Source organism: Rhea americana, unplaced genomic scaffold (genome assembly GCF_003343005.1).
Source record: "Rhea americana isolate MKP2758 unplaced genomic scaffold, rheAme1 scaffold_167, whole genome shotgun sequence".
NCBI classification, from domain to species: Eukaryota; Metazoa; Chordata; class Aves; order Rheiformes; family Rheidae; genus Rhea; species Rhea americana.
This window is the reverse complement of record NW_028185783.1, coordinates 924,015-948,260: the sequence shown is the minus strand read 5'-3', so window position 1 is coordinate 948,260 and position 24,246 is coordinate 924,015. Positions and strand designations below refer to the sequence as shown.

At 36.8% G+C, this 24,246-nt stretch overlaps 1 protein-coding gene across 1 annotated transcript in view; it reads left to right on the top strand.

The window, feature by feature from the left end:
• LOC146598264 (protocadherin-23-like) overlaps positions 1–24,246 on the top strand; it is a 90,587-nt gene that overhangs the window by 52,840 nt on the left and 13,501 nt on the right. The window contains 7 exon segments of the mRNA XM_085300675.1: positions 7,742–7,978; positions 9,273–10,292; positions 11,696–11,883; positions 12,679–12,778; positions 18,863–19,020; positions 20,180–21,020; positions 22,119–22,358. Coding sequence (XP_085156801.1) covers positions 7,742–7,978; positions 9,273–10,292; positions 11,696–11,883; positions 12,679–12,778; positions 18,863–19,020; positions 20,180–21,020; positions 22,119–22,358 — 2,784 coding nt within the window.

The window sequence follows — 24,246 nt, the reverse complement described above, 5'->3', positions numbered from 1 at the left end:
AAAAAAAAAAAAAAAAAAAAAAAGAATCACCAAGTTAGACAAAGAGCAAACTCCCGTGGCATTCCAGTGCCACAGCTCTTTGTCTACAAGAGGCAGATGTTGTGGGAGAAGAGGAAAAGATGACACCAATATCTTCACTTTTGGAGGAGAGGAAAAAATGCAAGGCTTGGGCAGTAAAATTCAGTCAATCAACAGATTTTTTTTTCCATACAGATTATATATATCTTTTAACTACAGAATACAAAATAAGAAATGATCAGTTATTGCTAGCATTTAACAATTTTTGTTCTTGTTTCCTCTCTCAGCTGAATGAGGTTCTAGTAGTATTGCCTTTCTGATCAGCAGCTATAGGTGGATTGAATTTGCACCTCATTTCCCCTATCTTCAGCCTGCTCTGTGTTTATTTTTCAGGAACATAACAGTCTTAGAGCCTTGTGGTTGGTTACTGTGGAAAAGTGAGGACTAACCTTCATGTTCTCAGTTAGTTTAAAGAAAAGAAAAAGCTGTGAAAGCAGCAGGTCACACAAAGAACAAATAGCCTTGGTAAAATGCCTTCACTCTGCTAGACTTAATGCAGTGTACATATGGCAGTGTATGTAAGTGGCATAGTAGTGTAGTTAACATAAGCAGTGTATGTAAGTAGCAGATCATTTATGAGGATTAAGATGAGCATCTGGAATGCTTTGTAATGTTCTTAATCTAAACACAGCAAATGTATCTTATAGGGCTTACATTATACTTCAGTCTCTGTGCTGGAAGCATGCATGTCTTTGTACAGTACCATCAAACAAATATAATCTCTGATCACCATGGCAGTAGGCTTTTTTTTAATTAGGTTGTACAATGAGCTATTTTTGGATCTGCAAACTGGCAGCCTTTGTGAAGAGGTCCTTCATTAAAAAGATATTTTTGGAAAACTTCAATAAATCCAGCAACTGAAAGTGACCTGATAGGATGGTGTGGCAATGCTGCAGCTGTGCAGGTTTGTTGTGCAAGTCTCTGCGTTTGTCTATGAAAAAACAGCAGTTCATCGTCCAGAGTTTTGCCCACCTCCTTGTTGTATGCTTTGATTTTTTTTGTTTGTTTTTTAAACTCAGTTCTCATGTGAAAGTATTGCCTGATTTCTTTTTCCATACAAAGAGAATGAACATACTCTGCATTACTGTTGTATTAGATTAAAGGAAACAAAACAAGAAAGAATGAAAGGAGATCTCCGTGCAACAGCAAATTGTGCCTCTTTAGTTACACACTGCTTTACTGACAAATTAGCGGGGAGGTTTTACTGCTAGAGAAGAATTCTTTAAACATGTAATGGTACAATATAGAGAAAATTAGGTGAAAGTAATGTTTGTTTTTTCTCTGTTTAGTTTAGGAGTCCTAGACACAGGAGTCCCTGTTGCACTAACATTAGCATTGTACTAAGCAGGATCTCCAGTCTTGTCCTGTGCGGGTTATGGTAGGTTGAAATGTGAGACAGTGGATTAGCATGACAGGGAGCCATAGGAGGTTGAGTTGAGATGAATCAGGTATTTACTATGGGAGCATTAAAATAATTAATCCTTTCGAACTTGAAATAATCCCCTTATTCACTGAAACCAAAAACAGTTGCTCATCCTGCACATTTCTCTAACACACTTTGTCGTACATAAAACCGTGTGTCTCTGCACTGTTAAGTTCATGTGCTAGGTTGGTCAGGACATGTTCAGAACACGTCAGTGGGTCAGCACTAACACACACAGCATTAAACAGCAGGTTCAGCTGCTGGCTTTGACGGCGCATTGGGGTGATGAACCGTACATGCCTTTTGCCATCTGCCTACTGTCTGAGCTCTGCTGGGTCATGTCAGCTGACCTGTCCTAGGATGTTTGCTGAAGAAATGCTGCCATGGTTGAATGTTGTTAGGGCATTCAGTTTCACGGTCTTGGAGAACTCTACTAGATAGTTGTTGATTTTATTCCTCTTCCTGTGTTCTRAAGTTACTTCTTTATTCCATGAACAACAAGCAAAATTTAGAAGCTATTAAAGTAAATAAGTATACATTTCTAAGTAATCCAGACTTTGTTATTGAASTTTGGGTGTCCTGATTTATATCTTTGTTTTTGCAGTGCTTGAGTAGTGAGAAATATTGCAYTTACCTACTAGTGGGTATAAACATTGTGCTGGATTTTTGCTTTGATTGCTTGAAGACCTTGTAGAAAAACAGACACATTTTCAAAGTGGTTAGCTAGAGGCATATATGGACGTTCTGTTGGCATAATTAGTACTATTTTTCCATACACAATGTGTTGTTAGTGAGTGAACCTACTTTGGTGATCTGTGCTGTTACAATGTTAAGGCTGAACACAACATCAWGGAAAAGATCAGAAAATACTTTTTAAAAGAATCATTATATAGGGCCCTGGTCTCCTGCCTTTAACTTTTAAGAAATACTACTTAGCAGCAAGCTCACTGAAGGAGAGGCAACCACCTGTGGAGTAGAGTGCAGCTCAACAGAAATAAGAACATCAAAATCAAACCTGTGAGAAATTTTATGTCATTGCCATGGGTTGTCAGGTACTACAGAATTCTGTCTTTCATTTATACTTTTGCACATTATGGGCAAAAATTAGCTTCATTTTACACATAACGTTTGCCCAGAATGTGCRAATGTATAAACTACACAAGTTACTGATGTGCACGATGTTGAAAACAGGAACTTCTTGGAAGTTARTGTCTTAGCTCATACAGCRAGTGAGGAAGAATGGAACAGGTCCAAGTCATGATTTTGCCCCTTTTTAGTACTAGCCCGTTTCCTGCAGAGGAGGTAGCTACTGTATYGTTCCCCTTCTATCGTTAGCCTTTCTAGAAACTGTTTTTCATARTRGAGGAATATGTTTTGTACAATAACAACCTAATTATCTTTTAAGTTCTCTGAAGTCACAAATTCCAGCCTGCAAATGACTACAGTATATTGAATCTCTGAAACAGTGTGAACAGTTTACACTGACCAATAAACATAGTTTGTTCTGCAGTGAACTATTGTTWAATCCTAATGTGGCTGTACTGAACTAACCTGCCATGGAACAGAGTTGTTCTCAAACTAGACTCTGTAGTGGCAGTTGCTACCATGTACTTACATACTAAACAGCAATTAATTTTTATTTGTGTTTTCTACTAATTCAGATTCAGAGGTTTATGTATAGAGCCACYGAATTTTTACATACCTGCATTGTAAATTCTCTCTAGCATGTGTATATAAATCRTGATATAAATTCTGAGTCGTATGGCTTTTATTTATGCAGATTGGAATCTGCAATCAATTATATCTATGCAATCTATTCAAGAAAATGGAATTGCAAAGGTGTAAATGGTGCTAGGTGATAACACTTCATCTAGAATTTACWCATATTATTGTTTGCCTGTGAGCCAGAGTTGATTTCAGCACCCTTTCCTGCAGACTGAGGAGTTAATAGAGATAAAATCCTYAAGGCAGTAATATGAACAATACATTAAAAAGGTAGTAAAAGTTATGAAGGCAGCAGGAAGACTTTCCATATAGAGGGAGAGTTAGGCTGTAAGAAAGGTGACRTTTTTTCATACAGTGACTTCTCAAAGACAAACCACAGTTCTTTCTGTGTGGTCCCCTGCTGAGAACTTTGGTCTCAGTGAAACGTTTCCTGCAGAGGAGGTAGCTACTGTATCGTTCCCCTTCTATCGTTAGCCTTTCTAGAAACTGTTTTTCATAATGGAGGAATACGTTCTGTACAATAACAACCTAATTATCTTTTAAGTTCTCTGAAGTCACAAATTCCAGCCTGCAAATGACTATAATAATACCAATAATAAGCTGCTGATTTTTCTTAATTGCGGAAGAGAGAAGAAGGGAAAGTAGTGACTGGTCTTCAATCTTTTACTTAATAGGGCCATACCTGTTGAATTTTGCACACTGAATGTGTGACTTACAGATAGTTCTTCCCTTGGGCGTCTTTCAGTTAAGCCTGTATTTCTGTCCTTGCAATGAGGTGCTACAAAATCTCCCGCACCATAGGGCAGCAGATCAGATAGACCTGGTCAGCATGTTCTGTGACACACTGGTAGCTACATTTGACCCAAGTGGTCAACATGATGCTTTTCCACACAAATTTTCTCACTCTTTACATACTTCTTGAAGTATCCAAAATGCAAAAGAGAGATTTTTGACCTTTTCGATAGGAAAATACCTATTAGTGAAGTAATCAAGTTAGTAAAATAGAATCTGTTTGATGGTTTAACTTCATCTGACAGTGGCAATGTTCAAAATCCATGTTTATATGTTTAACCTCTGGCAAAAAAAAAAAAAAAAAAAAAAAAAAAGATGAAAACCCCCTTTCCCTTGAGCTAAAGTTGCTTAGATTACCTCAGAAAATGCCAAAAGTGTCACTGGTTAGACTACTCAACCAAGTAGTATTCCAATTGTAAAACCCAGTCACCAGAAGACCAAAAGAAAGGCCAAAAGAAGGTTGATTCTTGGGAAAGCATCCGTTATTGGCATAGAAGCTGGATCAACAATGAATTCTGAATCCATCTATATCTTTGAGTTATGACTGTGGTTTGTGTGCTTTCTTTTTAGGGGGAAAAAATCTTCCTTGATCCTGAAGATCATTTGAATGCCTTTTAAGCATGACACAACAGTTTGTTATTACAGTGTCCTGGCCGTGTATTTGGAAAGTGTACTGCATGCACATTTGAATATTTATAAGGATTTTATGTATTTTCTGTTCTGCTTAAAATGTTTTATCAAAAATTACAGTTGTGGCTTCACCCTAAATTTTGAGAAGATACATAGTAGTTGAATCATGCACCAATTCTGCTAAGGCAGTTTGACGTAAATCTAATTTTTACTTTCTCCGACAGATAGGACCACTAAATATCCAGCCTGAGTGCCAGACATCTTCTCTACTAAACCTGTCCTGAGAGGCAGAGAGTTATGAAGAAATCTCAAAGCTTAGAAGTTTGGTTTTACTGAACTGTTGGAAGTTTTGTGGCTTCATCAACTTCTATAAAAAGTATAGGTGCTTTTAAAAAAAAAGTCTGTTGATACCTAGAAAATTGTCCCYGGTGGTTGAATCACATGAGTTTACTACAGCCTTGCTACTTACAAGCTCACTGCAATTCTGGCATTTAGTGTACTACTAATAATTCATCCATTCCTAAGAAAGATGTTCTTGCCTTTGGTCATTTCTCATGTTCATTTTCATATTGAAAATCTTCCTTTGCAAGTAACTTTCTATGTATTGCAAATTCTATGACCACCAACGGGTCTTAGAATATTGAGGGATTTTTGTCTTCGTCTCAGAACAGGTGAAAGTGATTTTCCTCCTGCTCAGTAATAGAAAAGATGCTGGAAAGCATCAGACAAAAAGATGTCATCGCTACCAACACAACACTTTTCTGACTCCTGATAAAGCTGATAAAAAATGATGTAGAGTGAAGAAGAAGGAGAGAAACATTATAGCGATACTTTGCATATAAATCAGTCAATTGCCTGTTTACTTGAAGGGAGATTCTATTCTCATGAATGGTCATATGGATGGAAATAATACAGAAAGATTTAATATAAAAAGAAGTGAGAAGATGGAAAGAGAAAAGTGAAGAGGACATGGTAAAGATTAGAGAGAGAAAAATTTGAATACTATGTTTTGAATAGACTACAGGTATTTACCAGTTGRCGTACTATACTTAACACAGAAATGTATTTTGGAGTTCTGCTGCTTTTTAGAAACAGCTCTGAAAAACATACTGCTGAGCAGATAAGAAGACCTCTCAACACAGCACARCTTATGTATCATAAAGACTTATTTTCTTATTTTCTTGTGATGATTACTTGTCATTAATATTAAATATTTGATTATTTGTGAAAGGAGCAGAATAAGGAATTTCTAGTATAGACTATCCCACAGTGGAGRAGGAAGTAGAACTTCTAAGTGTCCCCAAAAAGTCTTTGGAAAATCTTTCGATTAAGTGCCTGCTAACCTGTTTTGTCAGGGCAGTGCAAAGAACAGTACATGTGATGGAGAGTCACTTATTTAAAGCTGAATTGAGATTTCTGTCTTTCCCTGAGTTTCATAGTTGTATTAACTATACTGAAAATGAGTTACTCAAGTGAGGCAAAATATATTTAGAAGTACAGTGATGCTTACACTTAATTTATTTTTAATATTAAATCAGCTATGTCAAACAACATTAAGACGTAATTACATTTCCTTATTTAATCCGTTACGTGACTGAAAGCAGCAGGTCTCTGACTGCGTGCCTCAGGTTATAATTTAGATGCCCAGTTTATGAGGTAACAGACATACTGTGATCAACCACATTGCTCTATGATTTAGTGTGCTCCCTTGAATTGTTGTGYATTTCTGTTCACTTCATCTAGGCTAGAGATTTCATAGTGCTCTGAGAGTTAATTAATTTATTTGTGGGTTTGTGTCTTCATTTATAAATCCTAAATTGTCTCAAAAAGGACAATGGATAACAGTCTCTCATGGAACAATTGCAAGTATCAGTTTTGGACYATGATGAACATCCCGTAGAGAGCTATGGTTTGGATGTAGTTCTGATTGCTGAGACTGAAGCCTTCACTCAGACAAAGCTCTTTTTGAGGTTAAGACAAGCTTTTACCGTAGTAGAAGACAGGACAGTATCTCTATCATTTTAGTCTTTCTACTCGTACTGCCATCTTAGGTAACGATGGTTAGATGCTGATGCAGATAAGAGTTTCTGTAGTAATGTAGAGTTTTTGAAAATTAGGTATGATCTACCTGATGCTACCAAAGACTTATTTTAGCAATCAGAAAATAATATATTTGGAGACAGTCTCACTCATCAGAGGTAAAGGATGAAAATATATTTGCCTTGAGGAAGGTAGATCCAAAGTGCTGTATTTCTGGACAGATCACTGCATTTTCTTTTCAAAGAATTTATTTGATATAGTTTAGAAAAATGATAATTGGTAGCAGCTTGCAAATTAAACAGACCTCAGAATTTACTAATAAAGGGTATTTTACCAAAAAGTTGTGATCAGACAGAGAGTGAATGCTTCCCAGATACCTGCCATGAGTCCTGCTGCTCTTAAGATTTCTTTTTTGGGGCTTCAACTCTATTTGTGTGAATGTTTTATTTGAGTGATTATTTCAAAAGGATGTCTCTGGAGCCTGTTAGAAATGCAGTTACCTTTACTATTTGCAAAGATAAATTAATCTGTTGTAATAAGAAAGTTATTTTTCCCCAATTCACCTCCAAATTCCTAAATATTATTACTGGTTGAATTCTGTTCTTCATAACATTGCCGAATACTCAGAACAACTCCACTAATTCAGGGAAATTTTAATAAAGTTTGATATGTCCGTAGCTGAATATGTGTTTCTAAAATCACAGTAAGGGACACTGGGTTTTGACACACAGCTTGCCATTTATCAGTGGCTTTGTGCATGGTAAAGACCACATAATTCAAGAAAACTTAGCTCTCAAAAAAGAATTAGTAGTGCTGCATATGCAATGAAGGAGGGGGAGGTAAAACATGCATACAAGCACTGTATGCTCTGCTGACACATTTTTATTTTACTTATTCGTATCTCAAACTCTTCATTAGGTTTTTGTCTACACACTCTCTGGYCTTCTTTTATTATAAAGGTACATGCTGAAGCCCATTTGACAGCCTGCTAAATCTGGAAGAGTGTTTTTAACTTAGTACCTTCGTTATTCTTCTATTTCTGTATACTTTCAGGAATTATTTACTTGATCTCAACTCTTAGCCACCTGGAACATTCTGCGTTGTTCCTGACTGTTTCTGCACAAGATGGGGGTGGCCTGTCCTCTGCCGTTAATGCAGCTGTCACTGTAAACATCCTTCAGACCACTTTGGCACCGGCCATGTTTGAGAGATCCCGGTACACTTTTTCTGTTCCCGAAGACGTACCTGAAGGCAGCCCAGTTGGAACTGTAAAGGCCCGAGAACTTTTAAGTAAGTTTTATAGTTGGAGGTTACAGTATATTTTAATTGTGACTGTAGACTGGAAACATCTGCAGATAATCTAATTTTTTTTAACTTTAATATTGTTTTTTCAGTGTGTTGAACATCAAATAGTATTTGGTATAAGCATATAAAGCAACTGCTGTAATAGCTGCTATATCAGGATTCTCTTTAGAACAGGCTTCCCAAACGGAGATTACAGGAAACCRTCTTGGTGGCCCATGGAGAACAGGGACTGTCTTCATTTTGTTACTTCCATTTACTAATTTGCTTTGCAAGATAGTTAAGAATACCTTAAGTAGTTTCCTAATATGTGTTTTGCATACAAGCACCTGCTTATTTGCCAGATAGGTTTGTGTGACTGTGAGTGGCAAGAAGGGCAGAGCACAGTAAAAGTGTAAAGAAGAATGCGTGTAACAGCATGGTTTACACTAAAGCACTGGCCACGAAGAACTGTAGGGCAATACTGATGAGCAAACGGGAAGTATTCAGCAATTTTTGAGAATTTAGATGGTGTGCTAATGCAGAAAAATGCATTCCCAAATTAAATGGTGAAATCCAAACAGATGTTTATGGGACATTTTAAAAGSTTATTTAATCCATTTGGTTTCTTCATCACTCTGAGAAGGAAATGGGTTTAATTCTGCCAGGCCCCTTGTAGCCATAAAAGACCCTGACCTGAGAGCCATATACTTTTGGCTCTTATGCAGAACATTGGGACCGTGGGTCTAATACCAACCTCTCCATGGATCTACCTTGTTAAGCCAGAACTATGTGTAATTGTGGRAAAGAATTTTAGTCAGCATTTGACATGTATAGGTTATAGCAACTGTCACACATGAATAGTAGGTTCAGTAAAATGCAGTTCTTTCAGAGAACTGCTRTCTGTTTTATTCCTTGTTATAGTGAATCTCTGTGTGAAGTGAAATTACTCCCTTAAAAGTAATTTATAAGAGTGTTTTTTCTATATTTTAGATGAGAGKAAAGCAAGAGACAATGATAGTATTTTCTCCATAGAGATTTATCATACCAGTGATGAAAGTCAAATAGTGCATAAGTGGGCAAATTGTATACAGTCAGATCAAGTTTGTGCAGTATTTATTTTATTGAAAGGCTCCAGGGTTAGGAACAAGGAAGCACAAAAAGCCTAAGAAAGATAAGTATCTATGTAGGTTACATCTATTCAGCTGAATTTAATGGCACACATTCTTCACAGATGTTTGTACAAGCCTTCAGATTATCACTTTCATACTTTTTAACATTTTGTTGTTGTTTCCATTTATAGATTCTTTAGAAGTGGTTTCTTACAGAATTTCTTCAGGTGATCCATATGGAAGATTCTCTGTTGACCCTCAGTTCGGTATCATCCGCACCAAAAAGCAGCTTGACCATGAAACTCAATCTGTTGTGGTGCTCACTGTTCAGTCGCAATTGGGTAACTCCTCTGTCTGCAGCAGCACCCAGGTCAACRTATCTGTGATAGACATCAATGACAACCCTCCAGTATTTCTTACCAAATCTGGTAAAGTAATTATTTCACATACCCTACCTCCTGGCACAGCTGTCTACATTGCTCATGCAGAAGATAAAGACAGTGGCCTAAATGGGGCAATCAAATAYAGTATTGCAAGCAATCAATCAAGTGCATTTAGCATTGATCCAAGCCTTGGAGTGGTGAACCTCACCAGGACGGTGTTTGCAGATAAGGAGCAGGAGTATACTTTACACATAGCGGCTGAAGACCATGGAAGTCCTCCTCTGAGTTCTTTGTTGAAGCTGTCAGTGATCATTGAGGCACAGAAAATGGGCCCTGCTTTGGCTTTTGAAAACTTGGTTTATCAAGTGGAAATCAGTGAAGCTTCCTCACTAGGTGCCCAAATCCTTCAAGTTCAAGCCCATTCACTAGATCCACAGCATGTCATCTCCAAGCTAACATATTCCCTAGAGCCTAGTACAGATTCTGTTGCTTTTGGAATCAGCTCTGATACTGGCTGGATTTATCTGCGGAAACACTTGAACTATGAACGTGCACAGATACTAAGTTTTAGAGCCCTTGTCAGCACCTTAGATGACAAAAGCTCCAGGCAAAATGCAAGTACTTCGGTAATAGTTAATGTCCTGGATGAAAATGATAATTCCCCCATGTTTATACGTGAGAGCTACTTCTTCGAAATGGAGGAAAATCCAGTTCCCAGGGGTGTGGTTGGCACAGTCACAGCTGTTGATGAAGACTCAGGAAGAAATGGACAACTTTCCTATTTCCTCTTGTCTGATGGAAAATATTTCAAGATAAATTCCAATACAGGTAGTGTTTTATGATTTGTGATCTGCCTAATACTGCTTTTAGAAAGCAGTTTCCCTCTAAGGGAATGGAAGTAATGTGTAAAGTTCAGGAGCTGCTGTGAATCTCTTGGGTTGGTAAATGAATATTCTAACGCAAARCTTCGTATTTTGGGGGATGAAATAAATCTAATGCATGTCCATGAAGAATGAACTAACCCTTAGGATTTGATTTTTCATGACTTTGTTCTAGTCACTTGCTCTTAAGTTTCAGTATTTGAATGTAGCAAACGAAAAGAAGGAGTTTTGAACAATAGTTTCAGTAGAGCATAGGAAGAACTTCTAAATGCCTGTGATCAAGTAAAATTGAAAGATACGGATCAACCATAAATAACTTTAAAGATAGCTATGATATTTGAAAGTTAGTGTTTTAAAACACATTTGTAAAAACTTCTAAAAGTTGCATTGAAACTAAGCATGTTTTCATGGCACCACAGAAGGAAATTGACTGTGACAARTTCTTCATTGTACAAAGTGTACTCCACAGTGAACCTCGAATGCCTTGAATAATAGAGACTTTATCCACACAGTATAACTATACAGAATACAACATGGGAAGTCAACTGGAGGGATATCCTATAAGAAACACAGGCATTGTAAATAATCCAGTTTAGCAAAAGAATGTCTAAGCAGCACAGATTTGTTGTTTAAAACTCCACTGCCCAGATGTCCTGGCCTCGCTGGAGAAGAGGAGGCTTTTCTAGAATTTCTCTATGAACCTCAAAACTGTAATTTCAAAGCATGTTCTTGTTGAGTAYCTTTATAAAAGTTTAAAGGCAAATAGAATATAAGGAATTAACTAAGAAGATCTTAAAATGGTGCAAGGTCATCTATGTGAAAGACTGGTCAACTGCAAATCTTCAGGTATATTGAGTACAGTTAAGCAGATGGAGAGAAGATTGGATCAGATTTATACACTGGATTTACCAAAATGTGTAGTAGACATAAGGCTTCCTGATTATCATACAGACRTCATGTTGAGAATTTCCTAACCCAAGGGCATAATAAAAGCCATGTGCGAGCAATTAAAAGCCATGTGCTCRTATATTATCTATCCTGAAGTATGGTGAAGAAAAGGCCAGGTGGATTTCTTTGGAAGATCGGCATGCTGGTTTATACTGGTTTATACCTTTGCTCTGGGGCATCCAGTGCAGTAGAGAATGTAATAGATTGCTAATGTGCAAATGCAAACTTTTATTCACAAAACGTTTCCGTGGAATGGAGTTCAAACTGGGATTTTAGTGTAAGAAGTAGAGTATATCAAAAGACATGCATTATTAGTTCACATTAAATTAAACATATAATTGCGTACAGTAAGATTAATGCAAGCATAGCAATATCTCTCTGATTTTTTTCTTTGTCCATCAGGTGAAATTATAAACTGGGTTGCATTAGACCGCGAAAAACAAGCTCACCACCAGCTGACTATACTAGTGACTGATCACGGGTCACCACGACTTAACGCCACAACAACTGTGTATATCTCAGTCGCTGACATCAATGATAACAAGCCTATCTTCCCACAGATTCCATCCGGGAAAGAACTGAATGTCAAGGTTTGTGCTAGCTGTTTCAGTACCCTTCTGGTTTGGACTGGCTGTGCTGTCGTTCAAGACTTGTTCTGAGCACCACCTTGCGGCTAAAGCTCAAACTGTAAATCGGATTGCCATTACATATCACAGTTGTGTTTAATGGAATGCATGTAATTTCACCGCTACTTGAATGATATTAAAGGAAGCATATAATAACATTAAGAAATACACTTTAGTCCATGTGACCACCACATTGCCTAGAATGTGTGTGACCTATCTGAATAGTTTTTAAGATTTGATTATGAGCCTACAGGTTTTTGATGTGAAATAAATTATTTACTGAGGAATATTACTTCTAAAGCATATATATTGCTATTTTACTCTGTGTAACTGAAAAAATAGTAATACAGTAATGATATAACACAAATTAAGAAGAAAGATGTTTTTAAATTTAGATTCAGGTATATTTTGAGACTTTAAAAATATGTAAAATTACTAGACTTCTCTGACTATTAATTTTAAAGAAGAAACGTATAATTCTGTTTTATGTRTATAGTAGACTCTTTTCATTTCTGCCCTCTGAATATGCTGTATGAATGATTTCTGATTTAGCAATATATGCAGGCCATAATGAGATATTGCTAAAAATRTATTAATTTAACCACTTTCTGAAATACTTTGGTTTTACTTACTGTGAACATTACTGAAGTGGAAAACAGAGCTACTACTAAAGTCTTGCTTTATGGGAAGTGAATTTATTTTAAAGCTTACTGATATTCTTTTATATTTGCAAGTTATATATAAACTTCTCGATGACAGGTTTTGGAAGGACAGCCATCAGGGACACTCATCACCACTRTCTTTGCAAAAGACTTTGATTCTGGGAACAATGGTGTAGTATTGTATTCAGCAGAATCAGGTAAGAATTTAAAATGTTATTCATAAGAAAAAAATACATTGAAATAATTAGTTTTAGAGGTGCCAAGAAGACATAAAGGATTTTATTTCTGTTTTATGTCAGTTAGAATAAAGCTGCCTGTGTAAGTAGAAATCAAGACTAATATATGTCTTATTAAATGTTTGAGGAGACGTGAGCAGCTATCTTCCCCCCTTCGCCCTCTGCCCSCTCGTCTCAAGGATTCAGTTGCTTGTAGGGCCAACCAGAGGATGTCCAAACAGCATTCACACAAGATTAAGACCATGGTCTTGTACAGTAYAGTTTAGTGTTTCAGTCAGTTGTTTAACATCTTAAAGGAAAGACAATCTCCCTGTTCCCATGACCAATTGAAAATTTTCCTGCTAAAAGAACAGTTCATGACAGTCTGAGACAGGGATCAGAAGGATCAGCAGATAATCTGGGCAGACAAGGAGACTTGTGGTTTCTAGGTCATGTTTCATCCTTTGTTTAGTATTGTGTTAGCTCACGTGGGGCAGCAACTTAAAAACACTTCTCTTTTTTAGTTTTCTCCATAATTTCTGTGTCTAGTAGTTCATGCCTGGGGTAGGCTTTAGGACCCAGTTTCGCTACTTTTGTCGCCTATCACTTCCTACAGTTTTATGCAAGAGAACTCCATCTCTAAACAATGAGGAAAAATTCCTTCTGATTCCTTTCAGTCATTACCTATTGAAAACAGCTAGAGACATCAAGAACAAAACTGTTTCTAAAAATCTATCAGCAAGTTGTTTACATGTGGATGCTGTAACAGCTTCTATACATGCTCTGTGCTACAGGATTTATGTAATCAGTATTTTTCAAGACTGATATTTTTAACGTGGTAATTTGCACATCAAACATACTGTTTTACTGAAGTCAGGCAGAACAAAAATACATTTTAGTTTGCCTAGTACTTTCCTCAGGTGTTCTTTTCTGTGCAGGTAGAGCTCAGGTGTGTGCTCATTTGGTTTGAACTCGTTATGATTATTTGTCACTTCAGAGTAAAGAACAAAACTAAATGCCCTAAAGATACATTTATGACATTTGCTCTCACTCTAAAGAGACAGAAAGCTGTAGTCTTTCCTTTGCAAGGCTGAAATTACTGAAAGATTTCTGTGGATTAATGTTACACTGTATGTATCCTTTTGACTTTCATGGGGTCATGGGGGAGCTTTAAGATCCAAATTCAGAGGGTCGGAGAACTGATCATTCTCTCTTCTACCAAAAGATCCTTAAAAAAAAAAAAGACATTTAATAACTCTACTGAAAAATTTTGCTGTTAAAAAGTGTGTAGGTAATAAAAGTGTGTAGAGCTGTTTTGTTGCCATGCCTTTGTTGCCTTAATTTGAATACAAGTGACCACCTCTTTCAGAAAGATTTGAACAGAGCTGTAGACTCCTGCCTTGTGAATGATAACCTTTTGCAAGAAATTATACCCCCTAACAAGAAGGGAACTATAYAACAGGTGGTGCTCAACTCTGTGTTTGAAGAGTGATGGCCAACCAATGTAGGAAGGTTTCTTCATGTTTTTTTTGTCTCTCTGCCTATCTATATGCCCWTCCTTCAAACAGCAACTGCTTTTTCTTAGTGGCTCCTCTGTAGAGCTACAGAGGGGAGTAACTAAGAGTTCAAATTGTTAAAATGGCTAGTGACTCAAAATATGACTGATCTTTCAAATGCTGTCTCTAGAAAGGACAAAAGGATAAAAGCAAAAATAACAGCAAAAGCTCTAAAAGAATGCTTCCAAACTCTGAACCAAATATTTTCCTTATAAACAAATCCAGAAACAGCTTAGCTTCTCTGATACTGATTTTTGTTGTTGTTGTTAGTTGGCTCACAGCCTTTAACATCTGGTCTTTTGTTTCATGGTAAAGTTCTTGCCTGGTTTATATTTAAAATAATATTTTCCAGTCTTGGGACATTGTTCGGTACTAAAATTTAAAGAAGAAATATGATCTGATTTACAGCCATATCTGTTAAACACAGACATCAGGTTAACTGGAGAAGTGCATGCAGACCTGTGCTCTTTTCAACAGTTAAGAGACTGCTGCGAGATAAAGAGCGATGAGTATCAGTGTCAGCTGTTCAACTTGTAAATTCCGCAGGGACCTCAGTCACTGGGTAATTTTCAATGTTCTTGAGAGCTTAATGAGACTCCCATATTAAAAAAAATAGATTATTATTCAGGTTACTAATACTACTACTAATAAATGCACATGAATTATATAAGGRAAAAATCTGTGAAAGAACCATGAGATTTCCCAAAAGGATAAATTTTAGCCTTCAAAGTAGAAGTGTTTTCTTCTAAATTCTCCTCCCTCTCCCAAGAAAATCAAAACAAACCATCCTTTAAACATTCTCGCACATGGAGATTCACGATCATATGGTTATACCTCTGCTTTTGTATCGTCACTGAAGGAATAAGTGAAATCAGGTGTGAGTGAATCCCTCCCCATATGTATTATCTCTTAATATTGCTGGCAACRGCTAAGTGATTTACTTGTCCTTTTTTACAATTGTCAGTAGATTATACTGCAACATATATAACAAAATTTAATCTGTATTTATAGTGCATCATAAACTATTGCTTTGTGTGTTCAGATTAGCACTGGCAAAGTACAGGCTTTTACTGTTACATTTGAAATGGTTCTGTGGATTCCTTAGAACTCGATAACCAGCATGCTATGAGAAGAATAGCTTATGCTGATAAGACATCTGCATTGGCCAGGGTTGCGTGCCTGTCTGTGGACAAGTAAAAAGCCAGCACTTGCTCTATAGGGTGATCTGCAAGCATAATTCAAGGAGGCTTCTTAGATTTGAAGAGGGCTACGTTTCTGTAGCAGCCTTGTGGTATTCAAGCTCTTTGAGAGCCATGGCACTGTCTTCTTTCTAATAAAAAGAAACAGGTCTTCTCTCAGCGTCATCAATTGTGTTTCATCTGAAAGGAGAATGAGGTGACTAAGGCCCTAAGTATCTTGAAATGTAGATAAGATACAGTTCTTCAGGAAATTAGATAAAAATATTTAACTAATAATATCTGCCAGCTGAGGCCACTGATATTTGGGAAAAATCTAATGTTACTTTGTAGACACAAAGAYTTCTAAGCTATTTTGCCTGAGTTATGGATCCCCGGAAGGCTTGAATGATTCTGCTGAGGTTCATGGCCACACTGCGTGGTGTTTCTTAGGCCATCTTCTCATCTGAAATTGCAGTTTGTGTCATYGTGTTTGAGGGCACAGAGTTGAGAAAGTGCTTGGGTTTTGGAGAACAACAGGTAGACAAAAGACTGGTGCATAGACTGGACAAGGAAGAGGCAGAAAAACTGAGTGAAACAATGTATCTGTTTATTAGGGGATGAGGGCAGTGATGTAAGCACAAGAAGGGATTTTGTCCATTGGAATCTAGTCATCGAGAGATTTMCTTTTTGTCCATTCCATACTTCATTTGCTCTTCTCAATTTCTTTCTTTTCCTTTTCTATTATTTTCTTCATTTTTGCTTTCATGCACAAAGCTTGGGCTCTTGAAGGCGTATGATATAAGCAGCAGTTGCCTAATCAGCTGACTCATGGAGATGAAAGCTGAGCAAATGTTTCTGGAAATGCAGGGAGCATSAGTTTTCAGAGCAGCAACTGACATGCTCTGAGTGTAAAAAATACAACCACCTTTTTATTACTCCTCCCTTTGAACTTCCAAAAGAATGAKGAGGAGGATTTGGAGTGTATTTAGAAAGTGCGCAAGTTACCGCTCGCATATACTTGCCCCTTCAATCAAAACTATTTAAAAGTGATCTGTCTGCTCTCTTAGTAGACGTCAGCTATTAAATCCACAGAGAAAAATCAGATCTATCTTTGACAGACTTTTGATATTCAGAATTGAAGAAACTGGTTTAGCTACAAAATCTAGAATGAAAGTTTTCTGTTTTAATGATTTATACAAATACTGCTTTCCAAAATTATCCAACATTTTTGTTATGTTTTTCTCCAGCAAAATATGTGCAAAACTGTTTTAGGCAATATTTGGATTTAGTGCAGTTGTGGTCTCTAGTGAATAACATCATTTCTTTTCTTATCAGCTCTATTTTATTCAGAAAAGTAGAGTCTAACCATTCCTTTCTCTTACCAACCAAGCTTCAACGCTTCAAAAGCTCTGTTCACTGACACCTATTTCAACTGACTGTAATACCTAATTTCTGTTATTTGAAATGAAAAGTATTGATCTTTATGGTAAGACCTACTACTTCTCCTTACTCACTACTGAAGTAAGGCTGAGTGTTTATAGCCTCTGGCTCAGATTGCAGTTACACACTTGCAGTGTTTTTATTTCCTAATTTTTTTGATTCAGTTTGGTAACTATAACTCTGTTTTAGTAGAAAACTGAAGGGAATAGTTGTCATACACATTTATTCACTGCTGATTTCTTTTTTTGTGTTAGTTCTCAGTATTTGTTATTTTAAATGTCAGTCTTAGTAGAATGTTAAAAGTAAATGCAGATATTCACCTTGTGTGTTTATGTCTCCTTTGTTGTTTTACTGAGCTGGGATTTTATGTTGTGAAACATTATGCAGAACAAAATAGGGTATCTGTGAATGTAGTGGTGCATGCTGTTGAGACCTAAGACAGAAAAGTAGCCAAAAGCTATTTATGAAAACAGTAATAAAGCAGCATTAATATTTTAATACTCTTATGAAAAAAGTACAGAATGCAGGACTGTCTTATTCAATACTTCTATCTTTATACATTGTTTCCTTTTGTTGGCAATTTCCTTGTTATATTCCAGACTGCAAGAGTCAATCTAGAAAGGACTTAGGGCACATGAAAAACATATATAGTCACTCAAAAATAACCGAGAACAATATTGCATAAAACTCCTATGTGTTGATGGTGAAAGTCCTGTTTTCTAGCTAGCCTTCTCAATTTTTATTCAAATTCTTCAAGTGCAAGTATTTTACAGTCACAACTAAGGTAACTAGACACACTAATGAACACTTATTTGTGCAGCTAACTAATTTGCATGTGCAGATTTGGAGAACATAAACAGCTTCATGCTCACTTAGATGCCTGTGGAAATACAGCTCTTTATGGGTGTTCTGTGTACTACATCTGCGTTGAATTTATTTTTACCACAATTGCTTATTAGAATAGCAGCTGTTATGCTGCATGACTTTATTTGACCCACTAGCACACCTTATTAAAACTTAATGTGGCAAAAAGTTGTTTGCATAGTTCTTTGAGAGAAGTAGTTATGACAATTTTGATTTTCTCGGTTTCTAATAGTGTATAGCAAGTAACAGATTTTTGCCTGTTTTGCTAAAAATTGGAAAATCACAAATAATACTTACCATTCTGTAGTAGAATTTTGCTCCACAACTCTAGAATAAATGTAATAGGATATGCCTGCTAGTAGTAATTTTAATGAGTAGTAATTTTAATTTTATTAGCAATGTGACTAGTCCTTAACAAAAGATCAAAGTGTAGTTTCTAATATTCACATGTTGCTTTGGAACAAATTATCACAAGCTTTTAGCTCTCCTCCAGTTAATTTCCTGTTCAGAACAAGTGCAGGGCTCCATCACTGTAGTTACACCGTCTTAGGGTAGATCAGTCTGCTTGCTGTCTCCCAGTCTGTGAGGGTGCTGAGCCAGAATAATCTAGAGTAATTTACTTGTCCCTTCATACCAGTTCAAACACTGAGAYTTAATTCTCTTTCTGGCTCTGCCTGCCAGCTTTTGTTGGAGATAGAAGTCCTGGAGTGTCTGCTTTTCTCCTTATTCACAGACCACTGGTGTGAGTAACTTGGTACAAAAGTTAGCAGTTGCTTTAGTACTCTATACCTTTTCTCTCTGCAGCTTTTTAATTCCACACTAAGCAGGTTATAATTGTTACGACCTAACGAAGGGAGAACAACAGATCCAGATGAGCCTGAGGGATCTAAATGAGCTGATTTCTTTTCCTGTTGGTCCTGGTCCTTTTTACTCATTACAGTGCATAGTTCCATATTGTGGAGGCATTTGGCAAGCTGAAGAGATGCATTTGGCATCTGTAATAAATAATATCCATTTTTTCCCCGTAGAAGAGGGTATAGGATACTTCCAGATTGATACTATCAGTGGAGAGCTAAGAACAACTCGGGCTCTGTCATATGCCAAGAGATCAAACTACAGACTGGTGATCACAGCCAGGGACCAAGGGATGCCTTCACTTCAAGGACAAGCTGCTGTGTACATCCAGGTACTTGTTTATTTTGTACCGATAAAACATTATGATAGATCCTTTAAAACTTAAGCTGAAAGCAAGCTGAAGAAACAAAATGTTCAAAATTATAAGCACATCAACTCATTGTAATTTTCTTCAGTCTAGTCACTTTTTTGTTGAATGAGAAAATCAGAGAGCAAGCTCAATTTTGTTTTGTTTTGTTTTGAATCCACAACATTATGGGTCATATTGCAAATACACCATATTTGTGCCTCAGTAGAAGAGAGGGAAAATATCAAGATAGGCAGAATGAAAAGCATATATAGAGAGATGCTGAAAATGGGAGAAAGAAGCTAAAACCCCAGATTTTAGAATAGATACTGTTTCTCCACTACATTGCTCCATTTTCTGAATTCTCTCTCTGTAAACCAGTATAAAGATAGCTCATTCCTTTATGCTAGTTTATACAGGGTTGCTATGCACGCGAGTGTGAAATCTAGTGTATGCTCTTTCTGCAGCCAGCCATCTGCTGTTCATCAAACTACAGTGGATCTGTTTTGTCAAGGCCTTCTGTGTACTCCTTTACCGCAGGTTGAGTATCATCAAAACTGCTATTTTCACATCATTCAATTTTAGGTAGCTTGAAAAAATGCTTAAATCAACATAASGCAAATGCTGTTCGCACTGATAAAGATTCTTTCAAATTAAAACATTCATTTAGAACGTTGCAGCAATCTATAGTAAGTGAAATCCTATAAAGATTTTAACAACCCTCAACAAAATCTATTATCTATTTGTACTGGGCAAACTGGATAAGGTACCATAATTTCTGTGTCAAATCTCTCTCTGTGAGCACTGTGATACTGTTGTATGCAGAAAAAGAATTGAAGTGCTTCAGGATAGGACAGAGACAGCGCTGTTTGAGACTTCTGTCTGTGGATGCCAGATTCAAACCTCATTGCTTTTTTCTGTTTCCTTTTTTATTTATTTTTTTAATGTAGGAATGAGAAAGTTACGGGATTCTTTGCTCCTTACAGAGCATGTTGATTTTGTTTACTGGCTTTGAAGTATACTTAGGGTAGTCATAGAGTCRCAAATAAATAAATGATTGAATCATCTATTAAGGAAAACTACTTACATTACAATATTCCTAATAACAATGGGAAATTATTGAGTCTCTGTGCTTTTGTTTCAGGTAATGCCACTTCCCAAAGGGAGATCTGTCTTCTCTCAAGATGTCAAACACTTTGTCATACCTGAAAACTTTAAACCTGCACAAGTATGGAATTCCATACAGCTGCCTGATAATCATCTGATAAATAATAGGAAACTGCATTTTAGTATTGCTAAAGAAGATGATGATGTTCATTTTGAAATAGATAGCTTGACAGGAGATCTTTTTCTTTCCGAGGAACTTGACTATGAAACAGCTTCTCACTTCCTTTTGCAAGTAACTGTAAAGGATTATGATAATAGTCCTCCACAGAATACCACTGTGTTCCTAAGTATTGATGTAGAAGATCAAAATGACCATTCTCCTTATTTTCAAGATGATTTCATAGTGATTGGCGTAGAGGAAAATGTACCTGTCAGCACTCTGGTGTACACATTCAACGCAAAAGATGGAGATGGCAGTTTTCTGAACAGCAAAATACAGTATTCAATGGAAACGAGCAGCTTGAGTGAAAATCCATTTCTTATTCACCCTTCGTATGGCACCTTGATCACAGCATTTCCACTAGACAGAGAGATTACGCGCTCTGTGATCCTTACAGTGTCTGCAACAGACCAGGCAATAAATCTGACTGATCGCAGACTTGATTCTCTGACTGCGAAAATTGTTGTTTTGGATATCAATGACAACAGTCCCAGTTTTACATCTTCCCCTCTTTCCTATGCCCTGGAGAATATGGAAGTGGGCTTCCTTGTTCACCACATAGTTGCAACGGACCCAGATGAAGGAAGAAATGGACAAGTAACATATCACATTCTTTCAGGCAATGAAAACAAAACGTTTGTACTGGATAAGGTCACAGGTACTGTAACTTCTACTCTATAATTTCTCATACTATGCTTATTACAGTAATATCTGGCAGTGTATACAATGCAATATTGTATTGAGATACTACACTAATTGTTATCCTCAAGGTTAATTACCTTGGGCAGTGTACCACGTGGCCATGGCAGTACTGCATTCAGTGTGGAAACTCAGTGAAATTAGCTCAGAAATGTCTGCATGGGTCTGTACTGTGTTGTGTAGATGTACTGGAGTGCCTTCCAGTAGTGCATCAGGTAATGTGGGAGGAAAGTGTGCGTGGTGAAATATTTTGTTCTGTTTTTTGCTCAGTGCTTTCTTAAAATATGTATACACRCATATGTTCRTACATATATATGTATGTATATATGCTAGGAAGGACAAAATCATTATCAAAAGACTATTCRTTACACTCTGGATACAAAATGATGTAAGGCGGATTTAGGTGTTGATTGAATTTTATTCTTCAGGCCTCTAAAATTCCTTGGTTCCTGAATCAGTTCGTGAACTATTATACCATCAGGACAAGAATGTAAATCTCACCATTATAGCCGCAATTTTATTTGTTTTTATTTTGATTTTAATTCCATTCTATGATACAACTGTCTGTGGTTTGATCTGTAGAGCTCCTAATTGTAGAACTGGTTTCCCAAAGAAGACCTATATTTTTTTCTTTAGTAATGTGGGTAAAAGTATAAAACATCATGAAAACCCCTTCATGCATATAGATACAGATTCACAGCAAGAGTAGAGTGAGGTATCTTCTACCTATATTTGACAACATTTGGCTTGGAAGAGGGTGTATTCTGTGTCATCACTCCACATTTACAAAGACCTCTAAGAGAAGAATAAAATAAAAAGAAATTTCTCTTTGTACCTAAATTATATGTTTTATGAATCTCARTTTCCCATAATGTCAAAATAAATATGTCTGGACCAATTAGGGAGTCAGAGGTAATGACTGACTCCAAAGTGTGGAAGCCTGGTAGCAGTGGCACAGTGTACGCTGTAGCGTTACATTGTACCTGTGAATGCTGGAACACCTGGGATCCTAACCTTGAGTAGAATACTTTTGTAATGCTTCCAATTTTTATAATAGGATTACTATCTACATCCTTGCTTTTGGACCGTGAGATTCAAGAACGCTATAATTTGACTATTGTGGCTCTTGATGGTGGCACCCCAGCTCTCTCTGCAATTCAGATTCTGACTGTAATTGTTCTTGAYGTGAACGATGAGAGACCAGTATTTCTGAAGCAATTTTATGAAACTGCAGTCTGTGAAAACCAAGATCCAGGGGAGTTCGTCGTAAAGGTAGAAGCTGTGGATAGAGATTCAGGTAATTTCAGTCCTTTTGCTGTTGATTTCATGGTGGACATAATAGACCAATCAAATCTTGCTGCTTAATGTGCTTGCATGTACAGCCACTGTGGTTTTCCCAGGGTAATGTATGAATCTAAGTTTCAAAACATGGCTGCTGGCTTAGACTTTCAGCCTTTTTTCAAAGCTTGGAGGTATTCTGACTTGCGCACTGAGTTAGCCCTGGATGCTCAGATGATGCAGAGCAGTACAGCATACTCCAGCTTTCATGTGAAAATAGCTACAGTACTGTGGTTATCAATCAGCAAGCAATGTTCAACTCAGTTAAAGTTAATATTTTAATATGTTGTTTCTCTCAGTCAAAATATTTGTTAAAATAGTTACTAGACAGAGACCTGTGTTTTATAACAGAACTAGCAAATATGCACTAATCTTTTCTGACCAGAGAGGGGCACTGTCATCTAAGATTTTCCAGGTAGCTGAGCTGTAAAGGAATCCTAGAAGCTACTCTGGATTTCAAATGTGGTTTTACATACATTAAAAAGTTAATGCATTGTTTTCCAAACCTATGCAAAATGGATGAGGAAGAAGCATGGTTCATATGGTCTTTTGAATCACAGATAATGTGTAAAAATGATRGTCTTGGTTATGCAACAGAAAATTCCCTTCAGTTTTTCAGTTAGCTATTCTTTTGAAATATCTAAAATACATATGATGTTACAGATAGCCTACATATTGGGGAGGATCCTACCTTCAGTAATATTAAGCACAATGTGTACAGTTGGTGTAACATGAAACAGTTATACAGAATCTCTGGTCTGCAGTAAATATAAAAACTGAAAAGAGAATTAAATATTAAAACTTACTCTGATTGGCATAAACTTTATCTCAGATATGTGAATGACTTTCTCTTTGCTGTATGTTCACTTTCTGCACATTTTTAGARTGGTGTAAGGCTGTGCTACTGAAAAAATAGGTCTTGTTAGCAAAATCATCTTTGGTATCCAGTAAAATTTCCTATTTTAAKGTAGAGCTCATACTGTTTGCATAAGGCTGATGAGATACACAGCTCAACAGAGATGCTGCGTAGAAGAGACATTTCCCCACAAGTAGGTAAAATATTTAGAAAATAGAGATGGGCGGGTAGCCCTATGAAAGTCTTCATAACAGCTGAGCAGTGTTACTATTTACCTCTGTACCTCTTTCAAGTATTTTCTTTCTTTTGTGGATCACACTATAAAAACAAAGGCAAAGTATTGGATGTAAAAATCTGCAAGTTGATAGAGAAAAGAAGTAGGAGTTTACTCCCTCCTTTTTTCATCCCTTGTATTTATTTATTACATATCTTGTGGGAAACAAAACAGAAAGGAAATTTTAGGAGCAATTAGAAGGAGGGATCAGGGGTGACTTGGCAGAATGGAAAAGAAGGACGTTCCAAGTGTGAGGGGCGGCACAGGACTCGGTGCGCAGCTCACTGTATAGTCTTTGGATTGGAGCAGTATTGTGGCTGATGGTTCCTTCCTTCTTCCTTTTTCTTTCTTTCTTCCCCCCCCCCCCTTAATTTTACCTATTTTTCAGTAACCACAGTTCTTCTGTTCAGGCTTTTTCTTGCGTTTACATGATTTGACCTGGGGTTGTATGTATATTACAACAGTATCATTCGGATCAAATACTGAAAGTGATGCTCGCAATGTAAGAAGACGGAGGTTTATGCAAGTCATATTAACATAATGCTACTTGCTTTTCTTATATTTTTGGGACAGAATTTTTGAATGAAGACACTCCTGTCATGCTGTTCTTTATTTTTTACGTCACAATTTTTACATTTTTTTATTTACTCTTTAAGTTACACTTTGCATCTCAGTAATATTTGCATGGTCTCAGTACAGGACTTTCTTCCCTTCAAT